Source organism: Planococcus citri, chromosome 1 (assembly GCF_950023065.1).
Source record: "Planococcus citri chromosome 1, ihPlaCitr1.1, whole genome shotgun sequence".
NCBI lineage: Eukaryota > Metazoa > Arthropoda > Insecta > Hemiptera > Pseudococcidae > Planococcus > Planococcus citri.
Window position 1 is genome coordinate 28,353,176 of NC_088677.1, and position 16,768 is coordinate 28,369,943.

At 33.7% G+C, this 16,768-nt stretch overlaps 1 protein-coding gene across 6 annotated transcripts in view; it reads left to right on the forward strand.

Moving 5' to 3' along the window:
* LOC135831202 (uncharacterized) overlaps positions 1-16,768 on the forward strand; it is a 572,431-nt gene that overhangs the window by 543,446 nt on the left and 12,217 nt on the right. For all 6 annotated transcript variants that reach the window (XM_065343508.1, XM_065343510.1, XM_065343511.1 and 3 more), the window contains 4 exons: positions 5,071-5,162; positions 9,418-9,547; positions 10,246-10,509; positions 14,586-14,792. In XM_065343508.1, the coding sequence (XP_065199580.1) occupies positions 9,449-9,547; positions 10,246-10,509; positions 14,586-14,792 (570 nt within the window). In that variant the 5' untranslated portion in view covers positions 5,071-5,162; positions 9,418-9,448. The remainder of the gene's footprint in view (positions 1-5,070; positions 5,163-9,417; positions 9,548-10,245; positions 10,510-14,585; positions 14,793-16,768) is intronic.

Sequence of the window (16,768 nt, forward strand, 5' to 3'; positions counted from 1 at the left end):
AGTCACAAGTGACTAGTGTGCCCCCAACAACGACTGCCACTCCTCTCTGTCTTGAGCTAGCGAGGCCGCATTCGCAACTGAACCAGCTATTTTCCGGACTGTATCGGTCCACCTTGTTGGAGATCTTCCTCTTGCTCGTGTTCCAGGGACCTTGCCAAAGAGAATTCCTTTTTCAATGTTTTCTGGTCCTCTTCTGGCTATGTGTCCAAAATAACTCATTATCCTGGTCTCACATATTTTATTTAACCTGGTTGGTTCTTGCAGTTGGTCCATAATTGATGCATTTGTTTGGTGCGCAGTGTATGGTATCCTCAACATTCTGCACCATTCCCACATTTCAAAAGCATCAATTCTTCTTTGATCATCTTGCTTCAATGTCCAGGTCTCTATACTCCATACAAGAAAACTGGGAAAACTAGCATCCTGATTAGTCTCTTCCTTGTTTTTATGGAGATTTTCTAGTTGGTGTTGACTTTTCTCAACTGAGATATCGCTGCTTTCCCAAGAGCTATTCTTCTTCTAATTTCCTTGGCTGATCCTCCATCAGCATCCACCAGTGAACCCACATAAATAAATGAGTTCACTTTTTTGAATTCATTCAAGGCTTCAGATTCTGGTAGGTGTCCAGCTCTATCAACTACCATGACCTTGGTTTTCCCCACATTTATGAGGAGTCCCATGTCTTCACTAACCATCCAGGTAACTTAAAACTATCACAGGAAAACCTGGAAACTTATTATAAAGCAAAGTAATGCATAAAGGAATACGATGTAGTTGTATTCTTTTAATCTCAAGTGCTCAGGTGATTAACACATCATCACCTTCACATTCAATGTTCAATTAGGCTATGATGAATCACTAGCTGATTTGCAAGTGTAAGGGCAAACACAGCCCTGGGAAAAGAATTAAACAATTTACCTTAGCAGATGGATGAACATTTTTAAAGACTGTACATGTCAGCCATCTCTCCCTGGTGACCCCAATAATAGTCGCTTCGATGGCTATGAATAGTAGCTCCATTTTTGTAGGGTTATCATCCTGATGTCCAGATTAATGGAGGATGAGCCGAAATAGATTCCATAACTGTACGAGAAATTAACAAAGTGTCACTTTAAAAGTACTAATTAACCATCAATAGATGGGTATATCAAAAATAGGGAGTATGGAACTAGCCATACCAGCCTTGTACATATTCACCAAGACGACATTGGACCTGGTGAGGGGGTGTACCTTGACCAAGTGATTTCTCTAGGTTCACGATCCTTGCTATGAGGCTCAGATTGCGAGTACATTATAGCTCATTGTTCCTCCCACAGGATGAGTACAATAACCTACGTTTATGAAGAAGTTACGTTATTAACTACTAAGGCGATCAGGGCATATCTGATCACAAAATTAAGATCATAAAGAAATGAGAAAATTGATGAAAATAATAAATATGATGCAGGAAGAATCGTATAGTTCATGTAATAATTTTGCCATTCTGGTGTGAAAAAAGAACAAGTTCGAATAATCAAATTTTTTTACAAAGAAAATACCTATCTGAGAAAAAAGATGGTATAGGTAAATCCTCTTCTTCAAGGCAAGTTTCAATTTCAAATCATGGACATTATTTTACTTGAAATCTTATAAGTTATGAGGTGCCATTCTTATTCAAAGTTTTCATAAGTTTAATGTCAAAATGACATTTTTGAAGATTTGGCAAAATTTTAGCAACTTGTTGATTTTTTTCAAGTTTTTAAATGTCATAAATAGGCATTGATATTTGTATCCAAAAATCGACTGCAGTAAAACTGGGAGTGCCAGAAATTGATGTTTCCCCTCCCCCCCAAAAAAAAGTTATTATAAAAGTTGAAAATCCAGGCTAAAATCTAGTAAATTCATGCATAGCTTACTCAAAACAAAAAACTAATTCATTAAAACAAAGTTTCTCATATTTAATGTTTAGTTGATAGCGAATCACAAGCAGTCAGAGTCACTAGTAACTTACCAAACACTAATAATAGGTAGGCAATTTACCAACATTACCAGTAATTTACCAAAATTATCAGTAATTTACCAAAATTACCAGTAATTTACCAAAATTACCAGTAATTTACCAAAATTACCAGTAATTTACCAAAATTACCAGTAATTTACCAAAATTACCAGTAATTTACCAAAATTACCAGTGATTTACCAAAATTACCAGTGATTTACCAAAATTACCAGTAATTTACCAAAATTACCAGTAATTTACCAAAATTGCCAGTAATTTATGTAATTTACAAAAAAACGAGCAGTAATTGACCAAGAGCTACTAGTAACTTATCGAGAATCTCCAGTGATTTACCAAGAATTACCAGCAATTTACCTAGAATTACCAGTGATTTACCGAAAATCACCTGTAATTTACCAAGAATCACCGGTAATTTACCAAGAGTTACCAGTAATTTACCAAGAATTGTCGGTAATTTACCCAAAATTACCGCAGTAATTTATCCAAAAATCCGAAATAATCTTGATAATTCACCGAAAAATAAAAAAAATTACCAGTAATTCACCAATAATCACCAGAAATTTGCCAATAATTACCAGAAATTTACATATGTACTAAGAATTACCGAAAATTTCGTATAATTATAGATCGAGTAGGTACCTAGATTTATATGTTAGAAAATCTGGAAATTGGTCACACTTTTTTTCAAGCTCTTCAAACTCAGACAATAAATGACGAAAATTGACCAAGTTTTCATCCAAGTTTCCAAGAGTCTGTGATGTTCTTGAAAACTGAAAAAATGGAAAAATATAAAAAAATGGGGGACAAGGAAAAAAATTTGGAAATTAAAAAATATGAATGGCACAAAAAACCCAAAAGTGTATTTACCCAAAAAATACAAGTTTTAAATGAGCAGAATCGGTATTAACTCGATATCGAAAAATGAAAAGAACAAACAAATATTACGAAAAATGAATAAAATAATAATAATGAATAGAAAAGTGAGAAAAATGGATGAGCATATGTTCCTAATGATGAAAAAAAAATTAAAAAAAAACAAGGTGTATGAATTGAAAAAATGAATACATTGAAGTAAAAAACAAATTTTGTAAATTTTAAAAGAATATTGTTCGTAATACTTACTTAGACTTACTGTTTCCTTTCTTTTTAAATTGATTGTAAATGATCATCATTCAACATCTCATAATGATGAAAAATCGTTCGCGATCGATCTGGGGATTCTTAATAGATTTTTTGCGCTCAATCAAACGTTATTGACAAACGAGTTTGAACAGTAAGAGATTTTTTCACATTCCTATTTAGAAACTTGCGATCAGTCATCAAAAGAGTCATTTTATACTTTGGATCAACTGGTAGATAGGTCATCGAACGATGAGGAATGGTGGAAACCCAGAGTTCACTGTGATCTTTTTCGCGTGTCAGAAGAACTATTTGAAAATTCTCAGAATGACTTCCATACAATTTTCAAATGTCTTGGGCGGGTTGAAATTTTTTCAGTTTTGTTCTACATTCGGAGGGCCACTTTGAAAACTGTTTGCGCATGTTATCGTTGGCACTTTTGATGATGTAAAAAAAGAAATCGGATTACAAAATCGCAGTTGAAATAAAAATGCGAAGACAGAGGTAAAATTCTGAGAAAATCTCAATATTAACCCTTTTTTTGTAGAATAACATTTTTTGATATTTTCGAAAAAATAATTTTCAAATATCCTTCGATATTAGGTACTTTTAAAAAATCTCCAAGATTTCATGTCTTCGTTGATTTTTGGGTTATTTTGACATTTTTATAAAAACTACCCAAATTCGAGAAATGAACTTGGGCTACAGAAATTTTGGATTTTTTTTCAAATAGATAATTGGTCTCTTCTCAAATATCGAAGAATTTTTCTAATCCAAGCTGGAGGGTTGAAGTGATTCCTTGTAAATAATTTGCTTCCTTTTTACGGTTTTCTTTTTTCGTGTTGACAATTGTCCTTTTTTTGGAGCAATGATAATCAACCTATAAAATACGGTTCTTCCTTAAAATTAGGTACCCTACCGTATCAAAATATTTAGATAGACTTCGCCAAGTATCCTTTCAAACACCAATATCGAAGTAGTAAAAAAATGACGCGAATTTCCTCATCATTACCCTAACTGACCTAATCATTTATTGGAAAAGGATGAATCAAACGTCGAGTATTTGACGTACTTACACGTTCACGTCCCTAGTTTAGTGAACCGAATTTTTCGCTATTCTGCGATTAGCGTTGGTTGATTTGAGAAAGAGCACATTGTTGACCGACGACGGTAGTTATGGAAACACGCTATAACAAACAAGACCTTTTCCTTCTCTCGGATAAAAGTCTGTAAGAAAAATTTCCAAATGCCACCCTTTTGTAACTAATGATGTCTAAACGTTGCAGAAAACCGTCTAGCTTATAAAAAGTAAGTAAACCCGACCGAAGAAGAAGACTACGTATACGACGACAACATTACGTAAAAAGTATCAGCTTTCGTTACACATCCGCGAAGAGATACGATCATAATTATTAAGAAAAACACGCGCCAATTCATTGGTTAGAAAACAAGGATTTACCAGACCGTATAGGAGACTGGAGGAGATCGGAGAGGTGCGAGCGTGAAGTACCAATTAATAGCGTCGGCGAGAAATTTACGAAGTCGATCGTCTTGCATTTTAAAAACCGGTCGTGTTGATTTCTATGTGTTTTTCGACCCCTGGTACCGTCCTTCATCTTGCGTTCGCTTTTTCTCAAAATGGTATCGACCCTGTTTTCAGCCTTCAGCCCCGAGCCTCGTCCATCCCACCGTCGTCGTACTATACGAGTATTTCCTCGAAGAAAATTCACTGATTTCCAACGTCATTGGATGCCGTATATATATTTTTAAAACGTGATTGCAATACTGATTTGGCTTCTGTATTTCGATAGTTATATTGTAAATCTTTTTCCCCCTTTCAGTCGAAAAAATACTTGTAACTTGGAAATGTATTCATTTATATTTTTCAATTGGCGTTTATAAAATAAGAATGGCGATGTTTTATTTTTTTTATTTTTCGTTTTTTTTTTCAGATGCAAAATACTATGAACGCAACGATTCGAAACGCAAGTTCTTATACATCAATTCGTTCGCATAACGTATTTATTCGCACATTTTCAAACTGGTAAGTTTTTTTGGATTCTTACAAACTTGAATTTAGAACGAATAAGGAGCGTTTTCCTTCGAAGGTATCGAATGATTTTCTCAAAAAAGTGTTGATTTTTCGACAAAGTAATGGTCTTGAAATCATTTAAAATTCAATTCACAGTTTTGAGATTGAATGAAACTTTTTTAAAGAAGATGTAGAGCTCGTTGATCAAACAAATGATCGCCTTATGTCAAAAGATATTTTTCTAAAATTATTTGCCTCTGCGTCTCCAGTTTGGGGTTCCCAGAGGAGGTGGGTAATCGATAAATGGGTATCTGTCTACACTGAAAATGACTGAAAATCAATTGTTTATCTTGAAATAATTCACTGTAAAAAAATAACTGAGTACTCGTATATCAAATCCAGACTCTCTTGCGAAACTATGTAATTTTTATTTGAATCTGACAGAGATACCTACTACATATAATTATATCTTTGGTCCTGAATATGGTGAGCAATAAGCGTTAAATTGTATTTTTCTCTTCGCTGATTTTTTCACATTTCGAAAATATATACATATCTCTCGCTTTGTAATGAAAGGTTGTAAAATGCATGGAAAAAACATATTCGTTCGTGGAATATTTTTTTACAATTTTACACGCTTTTTTGAAAAGGTACTCACCTATAGGTAAATATAATATTAATCAGCATAAAAAGTTATAATAGGTAGGTACTTATTGAGGTAATTTTTCAGAATTTTTGAGCATGAAGAATGAAGAAATGCCATTTTTCAACCGTTTTAGTTGATTTTTAGTTTGTACGACTTGATAAAAAATCCTCTCTTAGCGGCCTAGATTTTTGTTTTCTTCATTTTTTGGTCGAATGCATTTCTTTCACCAAGTTTTTTTTTGCTCAGCTTGAACTGCCAGACGACCTTTTTTTACAATCGTTAATACGATTTTTTTCCTTATTAATTTTCAAGAAATATTTTCAAAGAGTGCTTTTGGTTAATGTTTTTAATTTCATATGATCGGAAAATGAGTAGTTTCCTAGACAGTTTTGTGGTTGGAAAATACGTCTTTAACGCATCTATCAAAACAAGTGCGGAAAGTAGTTACTTTCCTCCCTAGGGAGGAAAGCAACTGTTTTCCGCATATGTTTACAAATTCGAAATTAACAATTTTTTAAAATTTCAGCATTTATTTTCCTCTCATATGAAATTAAAATAGTATACGCGACAGGATTGGACAGTAACGCGATCAACTTGTGCGATTTAAGTCACTCGGCTTCGCCTCGCTCCTTAAACTTCGCACTCGTTAATCGCATACTTTCCGCTCCTGTCACGTAATATACTATTACTCACGTTATTGAATTATTTTTGAAAAAATTTTCCAATTTATATTCATATTGTTTTGTTGGAAATTAAGGATTTGAGCTTTTTCAAAACTTTCACTTTCCAATAGGATTTTTCTTTGAAATCTTAACTTGTTTGTGATTTGTTCAATTAGGCAGGGTACCCTATTACACCTTTTACAGTAATTTTGTTTCAATGTTCTCGTAAGTCCGATTTGATATCTAAAAGTCCACGTTAATACGTACCTACATTACCTACAAGTATAAATTCAAAGATTAGTAATTTTTTTCAAGTTTTTAAAGGTTATAAATGTCTGGAATTGAATGGTATTTTTTTCAAGTTCTTAAAAAGTAGATCAATATAATTGTAAAATCAGATGAATTTTCTAAACACTGTAAATTGATTCTTTTTTTTTTTCGTTTTCTAATGTCTGGTATATTATTAAAATGTCGTAAAATATGACATAATAATATGTATTATCAAAATGCTAGAAATTGGTAATTTTTTGTTTTAAAAGTCTAGCATAATGACGAAGATTCATCGCATGTTTTTTCCAAGTCATTAAAAGTCAGATGTAAGGAATGAAGAATTGAATAATATTTTTTTGTTTCCAAAAGGTCAGCGTGATGAAAATTTTCAACAGTCTCTTCTCCCGTCCTCTCTGAAAAAACATATCCATGTCAAAAAAATCCTCGAAAATTTCAGCTCCTCGCCTGAAAATTAAGCACTTTTGACTTCGAGACCTCTCTAAATTGAAAACAAAATCAAAACAATGTGAAACATTTCGTTGCTGAAAATTTCTACTTTATTCGTTAGAATTCTTCCAGCTTATCCCCCTTTTAAAAAAATCTAAAAATCCTAGCCTCTCACTTGAAAATTATATGTAGGTAGTTTCAGGAGCTCTCGCATCAAAAAAATGTAATCAATAACAATTTTTCCACCAAAAATTCTTATTTTATGAGTTGGAATAAATCTAGTAACTCCTTTTTCTTAAAGACACCGCCCTTGTTTTCCAAAAAATGCTCACCTCCCCCCCTTGTGCAAAGCTCTTCAAGTTGAAAAATATGTACTTACTACAATTTGTATTCTTCGTTTATTTCTATACTTTGAACTTCTAGGTCAGAATTTCGATACATAACCCTTACTTCAAGAAAAATCCTCCAAGGTGAATCAAGTGATTTTGATCGCCATTAAAAGCCCCCACAATCGTAAAAAAATTTCTCAATACCTTTCGATTTTTGTGTTAAGAATAGATAATTGTTATTATGGTTATGAATAATCTATTTACAGTTTTTTCTAAAAAAAAAAGAAAAGGAAAGGGGAGGTTATTTGAAGGAATTCTGGAGGAAAAATTTGTAAAGTTTTAAACATGTTCAATTGACTTCTTATTTTTTTTTCTATTCTGAGGGCTCTGCACCGAGGGATCAATGTTACTTAAGGAACCAACGGAAGTTTTTTCATGGAAAAGAGGGTGGGTGGTTAACGTTAAATAAATGAGTCTGTCAAAAAAAGTATGTTTCAGCAACTCAATTTCATTAATTTGCATTTTTTTCCTTTGGGGGGGGGAGGGAGGGAGCTCTAAACAAGGAGATTGAAATCGCATGGAAGACTGGGCAGGTTCCTTCTCGAATTTGTTTCTTCTTATGGAGGGGGAGGGTGAGCTTCTGATATACTTTCTTTTGGGCGAAAAAAAAACAGGCGTTTGGGAACGTTAAAAATCAAAACTTCAAATATGTACGAGTAGAAGACCATCCTGCAGTTCACTTTTCTGTATTGAAATTTTCATCAAAATTCAAGACCGTTTTTGCCGCCTTCTCGTATTCTTGGCTGTTGATTTATGTAGGAATACGTAAGTATCTTATGAAAGTTCAATTTCATGAGCATTCTACGTTCTTCGTGAAAATTATGAGGTCCGTCCTTCAACCCTTTGGAGGATTAGATCAGGAGGACGAAAATCACGATAGTCAGATCGTTCCCATTTTTAAGCTCGATGTCTCCAATTTTTCGAGTAATTTTTAGGTATGTAAATGGACCTTGAGGGGGGGAGGTGGTAAACGTTTTGAACCAGTTTCGAATAAAGTAAGTTTTAGATCATGCATGAGGTATGTTTGAAAATTGTCAGTCGTGCAAAATTTGAACTTATTCCTTTTTGTATTCAGCTGTGAAACTGGAAATTCAGTGAAAATCAGTACCTATTTCCATTTTCTTAAACATCGAGTAGGTAATATATTGAAATACCGAAAAATGAATCATTTGTGAGAATCATGGTGAATAATCCTGAAAAAATTGTATGACATGGGTTACAATTTCATAAGTCGAATCAACTACATATCAAAAAATTGAGTCAACAAAAATTTCAGACATGATAAGAAATTTTTTAGGTAGGTACCTATCGTATGTGTATTTGTTTCATTGAAAATCTAAACTGTGTAAATTGATTCATATTCGTTGAGCCTCGAAATTTCTGATTTCTTAGATAAAATCACGAATGTAAAAGCTGATTTTGTAATTCCTGTTTATTTTATTTATGTAGATGAGTACCTCTCGAACGAATATTATATTGTACAACAACTGATACACATTTTGTTTCGAGTTGATGTGTACATATTTACATATGTATTCTACAGAGAGATATACCTATTTATATATTGGTCGAGTTGCCAATCTGTTTGTTGTTGATTTATTAGTCATATTACGTTAGGTACATCGAGTATACTCGTATAGTATCGGAATCCACGCATATCATGATACTGTGCATAATATTGACATTTTACGTATATTTACCTCATCGGTAGATACATACCTACCTATTCTAGTCGTTGTAGTATACTAGTAGGTACCTATACCGGTAGTGAAATTGCAAATTATGTAAATTCGATACCCATATACCTAGGTGTAGGTACCTCTAAATATGCGCTTTTTTATTCGCTTTTTCAGGATACTTTGAATAGAACGATATTCGAATGGCATGACTTCTTTGTTTTTAACAATATTTGTTGGTTTGGTATCGGTCTCCGGAATCGCCATAAATGCCTATATTATTTTCGTCATAACATTAGCAAAACAGGTGAGTAAATTTTTATTCCATCGTTATTTTAAGGTATGTACTTACCTGCGAACTATACGAAAACCTAGACCTAGGTATAAATTTTTTCAGTTTCAAGGTCATGGAAAATTAATTTCATATGACCTTCGAAATTACTCGTACTTTGGTGTCATTCGTCGTCAAAAGACTAGGTATGCCTGCGCACAATAATGACAATTAAACATTTCTTTCACATTCTTTAACTTTAGCGGGTAACAAAGTCGATAATTTTTCTCCAGAATGAAGTTTCATTTGTAATAATAATAGGTGCTGGCCGATTACATATTGGGTTGAGGGGGGGGAGTGTTTCTGTTTCTGGTACCTTTAAGAGTATAAGTACGTAATAGGTATGCCTATGATGAAATGTCGAACTACTTAGGAAATATTGTTTCGAAAGTTTCCAACTTGGTCGGTATCTTATATATAAAGTTTCAATATGTGTCATAAGTTTTGGTAACGTGGAAAAATTAATTTGGTTTTTCGTTTTTCCCTCGTCGCCTCATCGCATTACTCATGATACCTATTTCTTATAACATGGACTCGTATGGGATCCTCGTGTAACTTTTCCAATCACCTGAAAGATGATAATATCTAAACTGAAAATGAAGGATAATATTTTAGGCTGATTTTAATTTTTTATTCGGCGATAAGTAATATGTAATTAAATATATTTTTAATAGGCAAACACCGTAAATGGAATGTTGTTAATGCAAGCATCTGTAGTAGAATTAGCCCTATCAGTTTCCGTATTGGCGTGTAGTGTGCCGAATATGATACGTGACAATCCTCTATCATCGTCGTCCATTGGTTATTGTACGTTTTGCGGATTTTTAATCGGATTCTTAAGGCCGATAGCCGTGTGGACAGTGTGCGGATTGAATTGCGACAGATACTATGCCATATCAGCTCCGTTGCATTATGGATCGTTGATTAGTCCTAGAAAAGTACGTATCGACTTATTATTTTATATTTGTAATTCCTCTTCCCCCCCCCCCCAGTTTCACAAGGTGCTGGAGAATGCAAAGAAGGCAATTTTATCTCTGATGTAGTGATTTGTTCCGCAGAGATCCATTTTAAAAAGAAATCAAATGTTTAATCAAATTCAGAATTGTGATATTCTTGCAACTTCTCTCAATTCAGTTCGGCTCTTTGAGATCGATCTAACATTGGCTGGAACTATAAAACTTGAAAAGGTTGAGAGAATTCATTAAAAAAAAATAATAATAATAATACAATTCTGTTGGTGACAAGTTTACTTACAAGTTCTGCGCCAGGAGGCGCCTTCCGTGATTATTTGACTGGTAATAATATTTTTTGAGCATGTTGCGAATGACAACAAATGATTGTAATTTTCCATTTGCGTTTCACTTACCCCCCCCCCTCCGGTAATAATATTACGTGTAGATTTCCAAAATTTCCATGCGAGAAGTTGGAGTGGAGCCATCAAAAATGTGGGAGGAAAGTAAGCGACTGATCCTCAACAAAGAGTGTTTTGGACAAATTTTGGGTCGCTGATTTCGAATATGACATTCATTTTCATGGTAGATGTACGTAGATGGTGTTTTGGCTGAATTTCATTGTGCAATGAGTCGATTGTCAGGCGAACATCTGAAGTGAGTTTTTTTAACCAGAAAATTCAGGAGGAAATAATTCAAAAAAAATCCCCCCCCCTAATGCAAATTTTGCAATGTCGAGCCACTCTGAAGCCTTTAGCGCAATTTTCGATGTCTCCAGAGGGCATCGAGATCAGTTTGAGTACCTAGCTAAAAATCTATTTGTACCTTATTCTCAACTTGTTTAATTTATTTATCCACAGATGTAATAATTCGCAGGATTCCCCTCCTATAGGTACCTATTATTAAAAATTTGTTTGTCAAAAAAATGAGCTTGAGGTGTCGGCCTGCAAATGGGCTGAAATGTGGATAAATCTTTCAAATAGGTCGGGGATATATATTATATAATCACAATTTTCACGCTTTTTGGAGTAATTTAAAAATTCTGGAGAAATCAGAAATCGCGCTGGAGGCTCCAGAATGGCCAAAAATGGCGAAATTTGATTCCAGGTAGTTGATTTTATATACTTCCAGGACCAATTTCCATAGTTTTTACTGAAAAAGTAGGTATAGCCCTACTTATTACCTACATTTGAAAAAAAAACCGTCATTTTCCAAAAATAGCCAATTTTGAATTTTCAAAAATTCACTAAAAATCGAAAAATTAATTTTGGCAGCTGAAATTTTAGTAACGAGGTTTCAGACCATGGTTTTTTCAAAAAATGCAGTTTCGATCAAATCGCAGGTTGACTCTTCGACAAGGTTGATGTTCCTTTGTGAGCATACTTTCAAGTAATTATTTTACCCCATAAAAATCGATTGACGTATTTTCGATGTTTTAGTCCGTTTTTCGTCATATTTTAAGCAATTATTTCACACTTTTCTGAGTTTGGAATTTTTCACTCGAGAATACGAAAAATCATCATCACAATTTTTTGATATAAATGTTGATCAGCATAGAAAGTTGTACTTTGGGCAATTTTTTCAGAATTTTTGGACATGGGCGCAGTAGAAAATATTATAATTTTCCAACTTTTTTTAAGCTAATTTTTGGTGTTCAAAAAGGTGGCAACATTGATTTTCCCCATATCTCCAAAAATTTCTTCTTATGGACTCACGAACTGGAAAAAGTTCCAAGAGTGTACCATTTGACATTTGTAGCTTTCAAGTTGATTCCACCTGAACTTTACAATATAGGTACCTACCTTTACCTACTTTCCTCAAAACTTTGAGCACCTCCGTCTCCTTTTGCAAAAGCATTCTGAGGACTGGGGGTTACGTCATTCGTCATCTCTAATCGAGGTCTATCCGCATAAAAAATATTTTTTTTTTTAAATCGCTGACCCCAAATGCAAAAAGATTGATGATTTGACAGGAATTAACTATAGCGTATAGCCTAACCCCAAAACGATAATACTGATCTCCCAAAACCAAATTTTCATGATGCTGACGAATATGAAAGGTCGTGTTGTCAAATTGTTATAAAATGTCATCAGTTAAAGAATTGGGAACTCCACGCTGATTTTTTTTACTAATGCTGGAACTTCTCGTTGAAAATCAATCACGATCGATAAAATGATAATCGATTTATTTGCGATATTCCATGTTTGAAATTAAAAATAATTGTACCTAATGATAACATTCTACACTCAAATAGACTTCCTGATTAAAAATTGATCATGACTGAAAATCGATTATTAATCATAATATTATATCCTAAAAACAGATTTATTTCCGATTTTCGATTTCATATGATCGATCGATACTCGAATTCATGATTTGTTATGAATTGTTTTGTTCCATGTTTGTTTTTTTGTGACAAAAATTGACCAAACTTTCGTTTTGTTTAATTGTTTTTTTCCTCAGAAAACGATTTTTTGAAAGTCGATTTTTTTTCTTTCGATTTCGATTACTTACTTACGTATATGAGGAGTAATCGGATTTTTCAATGATTATCGCGAGGTCTAAGAGCCTCAGATGGTGTTATTGCTGAGGAAGCAACCTGCTTTGTATTTTGGCCATTTTATTGTGCGTTGGTTTGAAAAAAAATGCATTTTGGTAATAATGATATAAAATATTCTGTTCATCTGACTGAAAATTGCATAGGTATGTGATGAGCAGATATGCCCTGACTGCCTATGGTGGTCACTATCGTAACTATCTCTGTGGTAGTATTTCTTAGAATAACTGGTTTAGAGGTAGCGGGGAAAGGTTACGTCTGTAAATTACCGCAATCCTGGGTCTGAACCAGGATGGCGAAAATCACCTTCCTCACTACCTGTGCAAGATCTCGAGCTCTCTGTACAGTGGTCAACTCTTGACTAAATTAGGCTTCGGCCTCCTTGCTCTTTATTTAAATAAATTATTACCCGCTTGTTCGGTGTGAATTTGTGTCAATTTAACGTAATCGTGAAGTAGATTCAATGAATTACCGCGTTTTATGGCATTTTGGATCATCTCTCATTTGTCGGCCATGAGAGTATGTACCCAGTATCAAAATGTATTACGATATAGAATTCAGAGTCGTTGTAGGTATTTAAAAAATAGACCCCTTAATTGGAGACGATTAACGCGAATAGTTGGGTAGGTACGTGTTGGAACACACTCCACCAATCACATTATCGATGCTTTTATTGCTAATAATGTAGAAGCGTCTCGTAAGTAGAGCCATTTTTCATATATTTTAGATATATTACCTACTTATGAGCAGAGTAAGGGTTAAAATGAGGATTAGATAATTTTAATTTGGCCCATTTCGTTAACCAGTATGCCAGGACTTGTTCCTGAGTAAATTCGTTCCCTGCTTAACGTAATCTAGAGCTAATCATCTATTTTATGATACCATATTAATTAACTTTGTGTATAATAATTAATACCTTATGATTCTGGCGACATATTATTGCATTTCATTGATATTTATTTCATCAATAAATCAAATCTACATAATATTGTTGTCTCGTAACTAATTTATTGGTTATGGAGTTCAGAAAAAACTAAGTATGTATAGTGACCATAGGTAATCAAGGTTGCATAGCAATATGCAATTAGGTGTAGGAGATTTCTCACCACCTAGGATAATAATTCTGAAAATCCCACATTCAAGATATTTATCATCTAAATCTTCTATACCTATGATTACCAATTTAACCATTACAGGTATATGAGAGAGGCATTTTTGCAATATTTTTTTCCTAATTTTTGGACCATATTTTCATTGTTTTTTGTTACCATTTTGAAATTTTTAAACGTGTACCAACTTTCAAAATTTATTAAGAAATTCCCTTGTTCAAGTGATGACATTTTTCAGCAAATTTTCTTCATTTACCTAACATAATATATGACGACTCGATTTTTTTTTAATGTCACAATACTTATAACTTTCAAGTCCAATTTTTCGCGTGAAAATTTATTTCAATTATTTACTTTTTTATCCATTTTATTTAACTCTTCTTTTTTCTCATTTACAGGTATTGATGGCAATGAGCGCGACTTGGATCTCATCATTAATACTCGGATTACCGGCCATAATTCCGACAATTTACAGATACAGAGACGCCACATTCTTCTGTACAGCGGATTTCGGCAGGACGACGTTTTCCGTTTATTATTCCATTGTGTATACGACTTTCGTTTTTGTCTTGCCGCTTATACTCGTACTCACTTGTAATTTAAAAGTAAGTGTGAGAAGTATTTTACATTTCGCAATTGAATCCCGCTTGCAAATACGATTTAGCTTGTTTGGCAAGTCTTTTGAGAACGACGCTCGAGTATTTTTTTCCACCTGTGGGACAAAAACGCGCAAAAATGTTTCGCAATTTGCAAATTTAATGCGGTTACGAATTTTTTATATACGAAGGGATCAAAGAGCTTTCTTATGCGGGTACCTTTAGCTTGTATATATGGTAGCTTGCGGATAGGTGGGTAGATATACAGCTACATTTTGCATTTCGTCTCTAGTCAGTCGACAGTGAGTCCGTTCATTCGATGTTTTAACGCTATACTTTTTCCGAAACATTTTAACCCGATAATTTAAAAGATAAAAGAAATTTTATCGCCGGTGTGTAGTAAGCTATGGTAGTCTTATGATTGGAATTAGAGATGAAATTTTTACCAAAATAAAGCTCGTATTTTTCGGCGCTTTTTCTCGATGTTCACGTGTCCGGCTTACGATGTGTTTTATTTTGCGGAACGATTTTTCAACTTTACGAGTGTATTTTTTTTTTTACCTTCTGTCGTTGTATATATACCTACCTACATATCTTATGAATCTTTCTCGAACGACGAGCTATTCATCTCAGGGTAGGATTTCGTGTATTTTTTTGTCGTCCGTGTTCGTCTGTAGGTACATATATCGAGAGAAAAAAAGTATATCTAGTTGCTGGCTCGATTCGATGTACGAGTAGTTTATTAGAGACGAATTATTATGTAATAACGACCCTGTATTTTACGGCGAATACGTTATGGGTTTCAATTATTCAAGCGGTAGTTTGAACCTGCGCCTAAAAATAAACCCCTCGTAGGGTATAGGAAAGTCTTTTCCGACGAAGCGATAATTTTGAAAGTTTTTCACTCGATGGGTTTGAAGGACTTGGTCGTAAAACGTAAAATTAAACGGTCAAAACCGATAATCTTAATAGCATTTTTATTTTTCATTATACGAGTTTCAAATGTTCAACTCGTCGACGTATCCAGTTGAATTTTTCTTGTTTCCCCTTTACTTTCTTTTTTTCTTAAATTGATTTTCATCATGTCACGAAAAACCAACTGTGAACGGAATGTGCTTTCTTATATTTCTAGCTCTAGGGTTCACTCTCGTTGTAATATTTTCCAATATTCTATCAACTTTAATACTCGTGTGCATGTTTTTTTTTGGGGGGTAAGTAGGTACCTATTTCTAATGCTATTGTAATTGCGAAAGATTAAATGGAAAATTTTCCATCGAATTACAAAAGCGTATGCTATATTTTTGGTGAAAGGTATATTTTATACGAGTAGATAATAATCGTTATTGTCCGATGCGGTTATTATACTCTGGGTGTATTTTTTGGTACGTAGGTTTAGGGTAGGTATTCTGCTCCGTGCTCGTGGTGTTTTATACAAGTTGGGTTGTTTTTTTTTTCCTAAAGTAAATCAACAGGAGATTGGGAGTACTTATACCCGTATTTCACCTCTTCTTCCCTTTTTCTCTTTTCCCTGCACATGGTTTTTTTTTTTGAACGAGTTACTTGAATGGAAAATTTTTATTCAGCACCATTCGCGAAAATTATCGAGGAACGAGAACTGAATGATAATTAATGAAAAATGTGTGGAGCTGTCGTCTAGTTTAACTCTGTTGTTTGGTGTGAAAAAATGTATACCTAGCTTAATTTTTTTTCTTTTTTTCGCAAGAATTCTTTGTATAGTGTTTGCGGTTAGTTGTTGCAATGTTTGGTTGATATTTTGCAACAGTTTGGTTTATTGACGAAAAACTATACTCCGATCAGGGAGCTATCTCAATTGGCATCACATTTTATTAAATTGAGCAGAGATAGATCGAAAGAGTAGGTATGCAAAATTTGGGTTCTGAAACGCAATTTTTTGATTTTTGGCGAATTTAAAAAAAATCATTGGTTCAAAAATTGGGAAAAATCAAAATTTTACCAAATTAATT